The sequence below is a fragment of the Panicum virgatum genome, chromosome 5N (genome assembly GCF_016808335.1).
Source record: "Panicum virgatum strain AP13 chromosome 5N, P.virgatum_v5, whole genome shotgun sequence".
Taxonomy (NCBI): domain Eukaryota; kingdom Viridiplantae; phylum Streptophyta; class Magnoliopsida; order Poales; family Poaceae; genus Panicum; species Panicum virgatum.
In genome coordinates, this window is record NC_053149.1 from 56,592,252 (window position 1) to 56,601,050 (window position 8,799).

An 8,799-nucleotide genomic window follows, 5' to 3' on the forward strand; every position below is an offset into this window, starting at 1 on the left:
CAGTCGGAATCCCCAAACACACAAAACCAAACCGGACGACCGAAGTCCCCCAAACACACAAAACTAAACCGGCCGACCGAAGTCAGCTTGGCTGAAAACAAAGATATAATAAAACATTAAGAAAAGAATCTTTGTACCAGAACTTAAAATCAAATATGGATCCAATCCAACATCAGAATTTATGGACGGCGCAACCCTCCAAGCTCCAAGTAAAGTTGTTGCAAGGGAATAACATAACCAAAAAAATGCTACGGTTGGTAATATAATAAATAACAGATATTAATAAAATGCTACAAAGTAATAAACTAAACTGAATTATTTAGATTTAGGATCTGTTTGGAGAAGCTAAAATAAAGTGCTAATGTAGTACATATTACACAAATGCTAAAGTTTTTCTATCTTAACTAAAGTTTAACATACTCATTAGCACTTTCATTTGGATAAACTAGTAATAAAATTTATCATTTTCATGGCAATTAGATCCAAACGGACCCTTAGCCGTCCAAATTTCAGCTGAACTCTTCAATAGTTTTTGGATTTCGAATTCGTAAACCCCCCCTTCTCTAGACGCATTGCTCACCCAAATCCCGCTCGCAGCTGTCACCCGCCTCCAAAACCCTAGCCCGTGCTCGGCCGGCGACGAGGATGCCTGGCATGCCGACGAACGGTGGCGGCGCTATCGTTCCATTTAGAGGGGAGCCTGGCCAAGGGATGCCGTCGCCACCACCTGTGCGGTCTATCCGCCACGGTGTGGTCCCGCCCATCTTCCGCGTCTACATCTCCTGGTCCAGCGGCAACCTTCTGCAGGTCGCGTGCCTCCGCCCGCCTAACTCGGAGGTCTGCGGCGGCGCAGAGGAGGTTGCCGGGAGTGTGGTGGAGGTGAACCTCGGCTGCGGCAGCAGTGGTGGCGCGGAGGTCGAGGAGGAAATTGACGAGGCAGAGATGCGGCGGATCGAGTATGGGTCGGTGCCGGCCTTCGCGCTGCTGCAGAACAGGAAGAACACCCTCGCTGATGCTGCAGCTATGTCGCGCATGTCCGCAATCCCTGATTGCGCAGAATGGTGAGCTTTGCTTTGCGGCTGTGTACCCTTACATGCTTATGATTAATTATTAATTTGGTTACTGGTTGTAACAGCTATCTCCTTGTGATTAGAAATTAACTGTTCAAGCTACTGGCTAATTCCCACATGATCCTTATGCAAAATTTTGTAATGTAACTCTGCTATTAGAAACTTTTGACTTTACCAACTTATGTTACAGTACTATTGTTTTTGACAGCTATGCAACTCTTATGAGTTGAGTTATCCTTAGTATTATAGATTGTAGAAGCATTAAGTTGTAAGTTTATACATTCACACTGATGCACGAGTTTGCACCAGTGATTGACACCTCTTTTGGCAAAGGGGAACCACAGGAGTTTTTGGTTACTTCGCTGGTTAGCTAAGGTATGATATATCGTAGTTGTGCTTCCGTTTGATTTCAGTGGTGTTTCATTAGGTGGCAGTACGTGCTCGAATACAGCAAAACCATTGGCAATCTCCTTGGGAACCCGGATTCTCCTCCTGCTTTAATGATTGAAGACCCCAAGACAATTCTTAAGGTGTCCATATCTATTTGTCGTGCTTAAATTTTACTGGTGACATGGTGTCCATTAATTCACATGATATTGTTCAACTTCAAATATAGAAAGTATTTCATACACTTTACAGGTTAGGGAGAAGCCCACAAGTTTAAGGGCTGCCTGGGAGTTGTTGGAGATATTCTATGTTGATAAACAGTTGCAAAGCTGGCTTCCTGAGCGTCTTGTTGATTGGTTAGCCGTAATGCTCTTTCCTTTCACCATTTCCTTGTTCTACTTGCAACAGCACTTCATTCTAACATTGCCAGGGAGGCTATCTCATTCTACTTACTTTGATTTTAGGATTTTGACTGCCTCTTGTCAGCGAAGGACAGCACTGTGTATTCTAAACTCAGCAATTTCCAGAAAAAGCTCATTAACTTGCAGGTTGGTTTCAAGATGAGTAGTGCCTTGGCATCTTCCAAGGTCCAAATAAGTGGTTTGCAATTTTTTTTATACGGACTGTCGGACTCCTAGTATCTTGAGTTCATATGATGATCCCAGCTTCTGATTGATTCTCTGCTTTATACTTTGTACTACTATTCGTCTGTGTTACTTCCATCCTTGTTGCCCTTCTGTTGATGAGGTTAAATGCATAACGAGAGGTCATTTATAGATTGTCGAAGATGATCCTGATTACTGGAATGGTTTGTCAGCAGCACTTTCGGTTGGGTGGCTTGACATTGTGGTATGTCTGTATTCTTCTGCATTTTCTGACAGGTTGGTGTTTTTGTTAGATGCCTCCCATCTAAAGATGTTTTTCATGTAGGTGAATATGCTACGGTTTCATGGATCATATCAATTGGATCAGATGGATAACCGTGAGGTATTTCAGTTGCTGTTGCTAGTTTGTTTGAGGTTGTATTTATTTCATCTTTTATTAGTTTATGTTTCAAATAAAGTACATAAGATTTATTGAGGGTTCTATATAATTGATTATGTTTTGTGTTTATAGAATGTGTTGTTTTTACTGTTTATCTGAATCATGAGACTGTCCAGTTGTAGAATAATAGAACCATATGGATTACTTTTATTTTACTCCATGTCATTTTTCTGTGGAGGTTGGAGTGGCTTGCCTGTCGCTACACATACAATTAATTTAAATGCTGGCTGTCTAATGAATGATTTCTGCGATTTCAAGCCAATTCGGTTTGAGTTGAACAGTACCATATAAGTAGTAACTCTACTGGGGATCTTTTATTTATTTTTTTTGTGCGTGACCGTTTTGAAGATGAAAGTGGAAATACCGGATGGATCTGTTTGAACTTAGATTCAGATGTCGGTTTGTATTATGCAGACTTTAATTACTCTGTTCTGTTTTGGATTTGATTATATCTTTTCTGTCCTCCTTTAATTCATTTATTTTGCTAGTAAGATTTGATTCCATGAAAAATGTAACTGTGCTATGTTGTAATGTATTCTTTTGCTTTATGTACTTTTTTACTCATATTTGGGACATCGTATTTGTTCAGGAGTTATTTTGAGGCTATAGTAATAATGTATTCCATTAAGCTTTGGCCATATGCCACAATGTTATGTTGATTGATTTTATGTTACCTGGTTTCCTAAAATCATTAGTTTCTTTTTCCTTTGGTTACAGACAGAAAATGGATTAGTCGAGGCTGTTGCTGTTCTTGTATCAACAATGCCCCGCTTGAGACCAAATTTACCAACCGGTAAATTAGGCCAGTGCTGCAAAACAAGGCCCGATTTTGTCAAGGTTTGTTTTATAAAATGATGTCATGTCTTCTCTAGCAAGGATCAGTATTTCTTCTGTATCCCTTTAATTTCGGACATAGCGTATTTGCAATAATTTTACACCATTAAAAAAGAAACTTGACCACGTGATGAGGTGTCCCCTTTGTTTCCTCTTAAGTGAGGAGAGTAGCGATCACTTTAGGAGGTGATCACACGATATGTTAGCACCTGGGTTTGAGCTTGAGCGGGCAGCCACTCAACTGGAAGCTGTACTGAGCTGTTGCTTGGTTCTCAATTCTATGCCATTAGCAAAAACTTTTTTATTTTATCATTGGAATAATCCTAACAAATATTGGTTAGCAGTTTAGCACATTTTACCATTCTTGTCCTGTTAGTTTTGAACTGCATGCTAGAATCTAGTTTTTTCACAGCTGTCTTTGCATGACCAGCTTGATGGCTGCTGGGCAAGTGGGCACTACTGCAGATGGAAGTCCCTAGGGCACACTATGATTCGACCATCTGATTGTTCCTCGTTGCACATGATGTGATCGCTATGCAGCATTATATCTATCTACCTTCTGAAATTGTTATTTTGAATATAAAAAAGTGAAAGATGCACAGTTTTGGTTATAGAAAATAGAAGGAAAAATAGCCAAAATGGTCCCTGAACTCTTGCCAAAGAGTCAACTTTGTCCCTGACTCCCTGTACTTTTGTTTAGGCCAATTTGTCCTCCAACTATTAAACTTGGGGTCAGTCACATCCTTCATCCAAATTGCTGTTACTAACACCGTTAAAATACCTAACGCCCATCAGGAAAAGACCCTATTGCCCTTGTTCCAGCGTTCCTCTTCCGACCACTCTTCCAGCGTAAAAAAAAAGAGCGCCGGGAGCTCGACGATGGCCCCCGCCGCGGCGCTGCCGAGGATGGAGGGCCGGCGGCTTCTGACCGTCGGCTAGCGGCGGCCCCCTCCCAGCTTGCGGCGGCGCCCCTCCCAGCTTGGTGGCAGCGGCGCCCCTCCCTGCTTGGTGACGGCGGAGGCCCTCCCAGGGTGCAGATGCGGCGGCGCCCCTCCCTGAGCAGATAAGGTTGCTAACGGGTATGCTGCGTTCTTTTTTTCACGCTGGAAGAATGGGCGGAAGAGGAACGCTGGAACAAGGGCAATAGGGTCTTTTCCTGATGGGTGTTAGCTGTTTTAACGGTGTTAGTAACAGCAGTTGGATGAAGGATGTAACTGACCCCAAGTTTAATAGTTGGAGGACCAAATTGGCCTAAACAAAAGTACAGGGACGAAGTTGACCCTTTGACAAGAGTTTAGGGACCATTTTGGCTATTTTGCCAAATTAGAATATGGACTACATGCTCCAAATATTTCATGTGCCTTTATTTTGTGCATATTTGCAAGTCCTTTTTGTTCATATTTGTGAGCCTTCTGATCAAGACAGTGGAAAGCTTTTTCTAAGGTATCTGTATTTACAGGCATGGGAAAAGTGGCGAGGTCAAGTAACTAAACTGGAGTGCAGTGCATTTTGGATCCAGTGTGGTCACCAAAAAACCCGTGATGGTTTGAAAATTTTGCTTCATATTATGATGGGGAACATAAAGGAACTCACTGCTTCTACTTCCCATTGGCTGGAGCTCTTTGCTTCTCATTTTCTTTACATAAGACCATTTACAGTGGTTAGTACATTTGCTCTTGTATTGTAAACTGTAGAGCTTTGTGGTTCTCTGCTTGATTAAGTTATTCATTGCCAATGTAATTGCATCGCTTAGATCTGTAATGGCCTTTTCTCCCTAATACCTGAAGGATTTGAAATGTTTCCACTGAAAAAAAAATCCCATTTCAGAATATTATGAAACCACCTGCTTGCCAGCGAGATCATTTATTTGATCTCTTTGATTTTAGATGTGAAACTGTGTCTTGGACCCTATATGAGTCCAGATGTGGATTTTAACCATCTTCTCTAGATCAATGGCCAGGCAAATTGCTATTAATTTAGAGCTGTACTGCATAGTGATTGTGTAATTACCAGATGTTTTCTGGGAGTGAATTTTCTATGAGTCTGTGTCCAATTTCTTTTCTCCCATGCAAACACTTCCGTTATATAGTTTTATTAGTTTATATCCTCTTTCAAGTTTGTTTTTGAAGGAAATGTGTATTTGAAAAGTTCACATAACTTCATGTTGCATTAAAATCTGCATTTTGTCAGGGTTTTGAAGGGATGCACCATTTAGCACAAAAATGTATACAGCTTAAGCCATCCTCTGGCTCTAATGGATTAACAGGCCTCATTATTGGTGTCCTTTCAGAAAACCCAGAGGTTGGAGCATAATGTGATTCTGTATACTCCTTATGTCCTTTGACTTTCACATTCTCCTTTCTTGTTGTAACATCTTCTTTTACATGATTAGGTTGTCCTGGCAGAATGCACACAAAATTTTGGCCCATGGTAAGATGGACCAGCTGCTAAGTTGCTAATCTCTATTCAACATTGAGACACCATCCTAAATTGATTTGGGCATTTGTTTACTGCAGGTTGGTCACGCATGCTATGGAACTGCTGACAGCTGATAATGACTATGCTGATACTATGTTGCATGAAGAGCGGCCTAACTTAGGTGGTATAAGCATAGAGGAACTGCACCGGCTAGTCTATGCTCAAGTTTTGTGTTCTCATTCTTTAACTTGGCAGGTTAGTTATGTAACATAGTAACAGTAGTATACCACTGACTAACTACATTAGTTTTATGTATCACTATTATTATTTGGTATTAGGCATTTTGCCATTGTCCATATATTTTTGGAACTAACAACTGCATGGATAGCATTCGATGCATACCTCTCATTTCGGTCCTTGATTCCTTTTGCCCCCCTTCCGTTTCATTTTTTCCCCACTAGGCTGGCTTACTGAAGTGTGGACCATCCAATGTTAAATAGGAAACAGGTTGCAAGTAAAGAGGATCTATTTTATTTTGCTCATGTTTGCTCAATATTTAGATGTACAGCTTTAATTTTCTACCGTTGTTTTTTAAAATGAGATAAACTCATGAGCTTTTGCTGTCTGTTGATTATAGGAAAAACATCTTTTGACAACGTTTGTCTTGGCTATCTTGCATGTTTGGTTCTCAGATTGCGCCGACTTATCTGTCTTCATGTCTAAACCAAGGTTTAGGACTCTTGGAGATTCTACTTCTCAAGCAACCTATACAAGATAATCGCCTAGTACTCAAGGTACCATGTATTTTAATTCGACACTTGCAGTGTCTTAAATCTCATTATTTGTAATCTAACACACATTTGTGAGCAGACTTTGGAAATTTGCCGTTTGTGTGAACTGGACAATGTTAGTGCAAACATAATGAAGGTAAATGTGGTTTCTAATGGTTGCACAACTTTGATTTTCAAAAAAAGAAAGTTCGTACAACTTTTCTGTTATTATATAAAAATAGGAACATGTGTTATCTGTAGCTTATGGTTTGGATGTTTCTTAATATCTTTCTAATTATTCAGACTTTCACAGGTAGCTTGCATTTTCCATTGTTCTCAACTGAACTCAATTTTAGCTTAACCTAAATTCTTGTCTAATTAATTTTAGCTTTCTCTTTAGATTGCTGGCATTTATCATTGGAAACATGGGCGAAAAGGGGCTGGTGTATACTGGTTCCAGCAAGCTCATGATAAAGTTCATCTTGACAGAATTGCTCAACAGTTATTTGAACGCATTGGGAAGTCAGTCACAGATGATAGTTTTAAGGTATCAATCTTTGCTTCTTTCTGAACTCCTTGGCTGTAATCTGCAGCTTGTTCTCTGTGCAATAGTAACCTTAAAAAATGATAAAGAAATTAGAATAATCCCCTTCAGCTAGTTGTTTTAACATAGAATATAACGATTTTGCATGGTCAGCAATGGGAAGGGCTGCTGGAGCTACTTGGTCCTGATATTGGTAGTGCAGGTGGTCTCGAGTTTCTTCATAGGTATTTCTTTCTTTTGCCCATCAAATTTGTCTCTGTACATGACAATGTTGAAACTTGAATGCCAACTTAAAAATATGATTGTGCAAAGGTACCGTGACTTTAAGAGGTCTCTGCAACAAGCCTTAGACGGAAGGTCCGGTGAGGCTGCTCGGCAAACCGTAGATTTTCTTATACAGGTGAATTTCTTACACATCATCTGTGTTTTTTTAAACACATCGACGCTTCAGGCCCCATATCTCGTTAGACATGATCGAAAAAGGGGTCCCTGCAAATTTGAAGCAGTCAGCAGACTGAGCAGAGTGTAAATAAGAGGATGCCAATAGTCTGTTGCCTCCAGTCTCCTGACCCTCATAGATGTGTTTTGTTTGTAGCTTATGAGGAATCCATCCACACCGCAACGTTTCTGGCTGCCCCTTCTACATGATTCAGTAAGTAATTATTTGTGTTTAGGACGCCAGTAACCTGTTTTCTTCACTCTCCTGGCTGCAGAAATCAATTTTATTCTGTTTTTTGTCACCACTTTTTCCAGGTGGAGCTACTTAATTGCAAACCCAGGCCGCTAATGAATGTTGCTGAGACGACCTTGTTGCTCAACAAGCTGCAAGAGCTGTCCCTCGCCAAGCTGCGCCCAGATTTTTCGAACAATCACCTACCAAGCCATGCGTTGAGCTCCGTGAGATTGGCTCTGGCATCGAATCTGGCACGTGCTGTTCTTGAAGACCCCTGAGTCGAGCACAGTGTAGCACAAGTTTGCTGGTGAATTGTCGTCATGTTCCCTTGTTTATCAGACTTGAGAAACGGTTGATATTGGGTCTGCTCTGGACGAGCAGTTGTGCTATAGATGTATCGTACATTGTACTTTAGCTTAGTGCGGGCGACGAATAGCTGACAATCAATGTAGGTTGAAGGAAAAAAAGAACCTATTGGCATGTTGTTGCTTGTAAACACCTTCTGCGGAGTATACCTTTTTGTGAAAAGAGAACAAAATGATCTGGTCGGTCAACTGCTGTTCTCTGTTTGGAAATATACTAGCTGTTTGCTTTGCACATAAGTTCTTTGATTTATTCAGTCACTGTGATGTAGTTTTCATTTTTTTAGAAGAATGGATAATGTCCTTATGACTTCGATGCCATACAGCCAACGGGGACGGAGCATAGCATCATTTAGGGTGTGTTTAGTGTTTGGGATTAATTTCCTTATATTCCTCCAAATCTTAGATAGGGTGGGTAATATAATAGCCATTACATGGGCCTCTAGATGTGCTTAAACTATACACACCAATACCCCCACAGTCTGAACTATCGGCGCAGCGGAGTTCAAGATTGGAGAACAAAGAAAGCACACATAGGGACAACACCTCTCTTCCAAGCCACAACTAGTCACCTGCTACGTTAAGACTAGAGCGAAACTCCGAGAAAGTTGAGGAGGGGAGACCTTTGGTGAAGATGTCGGCAAACTGGGAGGTGGTCGGGACATAGAGGACCCGAACATCGCCAATAGCGACCCGG

At 41.0% G+C, this 8,799-nt stretch overlaps 1 protein-coding gene across 1 annotated transcript; it reads left to right on the plus strand.

Annotated features, from left to right (window-relative positions):
• The first annotated feature begins 556 nt into the window (after positions 1-556).
• LOC120673324 (nuclear pore complex protein NUP85-like) lies at positions 557-8,337 on the plus strand. The gene is made up of 18 exons (XM_039954107.1): positions 557-1,061; positions 1,498-1,600; positions 1,710-1,820; positions 1,922-2,005; positions 2,235-2,306; positions 2,388-2,444; positions 3,219-3,338; positions 4,795-4,995; positions 5,526-5,636; positions 5,728-5,765; positions 5,852-6,008; positions 6,446-6,547; positions 6,624-6,680; positions 6,924-7,070; positions 7,221-7,291; positions 7,380-7,467; positions 7,663-7,719; positions 7,821-8,337. Exons 1-18 carry the CDS (start codon positions 646-648, stop codon positions 8,016-8,018), a joined length of 2,190 nt encoding a protein of 729 aa, XP_039810041.1. The 5' UTR covers positions 557-645; the 3' UTR covers positions 8,019-8,337.
• Positions 8,338-8,799: the final 462 nt, after the last annotated feature.

Excerpts from the sequence above, each read along its gene's own strand:
- LOC120673324 (XM_039954107.1), top strand. The coding sequence starts at position 646 with ATGCCTGGCATGCCGACGAACGGTGGCGGCGCTATCGTTCCATTTAGA. Across the intron at positions 2,445-3,218 it reads ATCAGATGGATAACCGTGAG|ACAGAAAATGGATTAGTCGA; the intron begins GTATTTCAGTTG and ends CTTTGGTTACAG. Across the intron at positions 7,720-7,820 it reads TGCCCCTTCTACATGATTCA|GTGGAGCTACTTAATTGCAA; the intron begins GTAAGTAATTAT and ends CACTTTTTCCAG.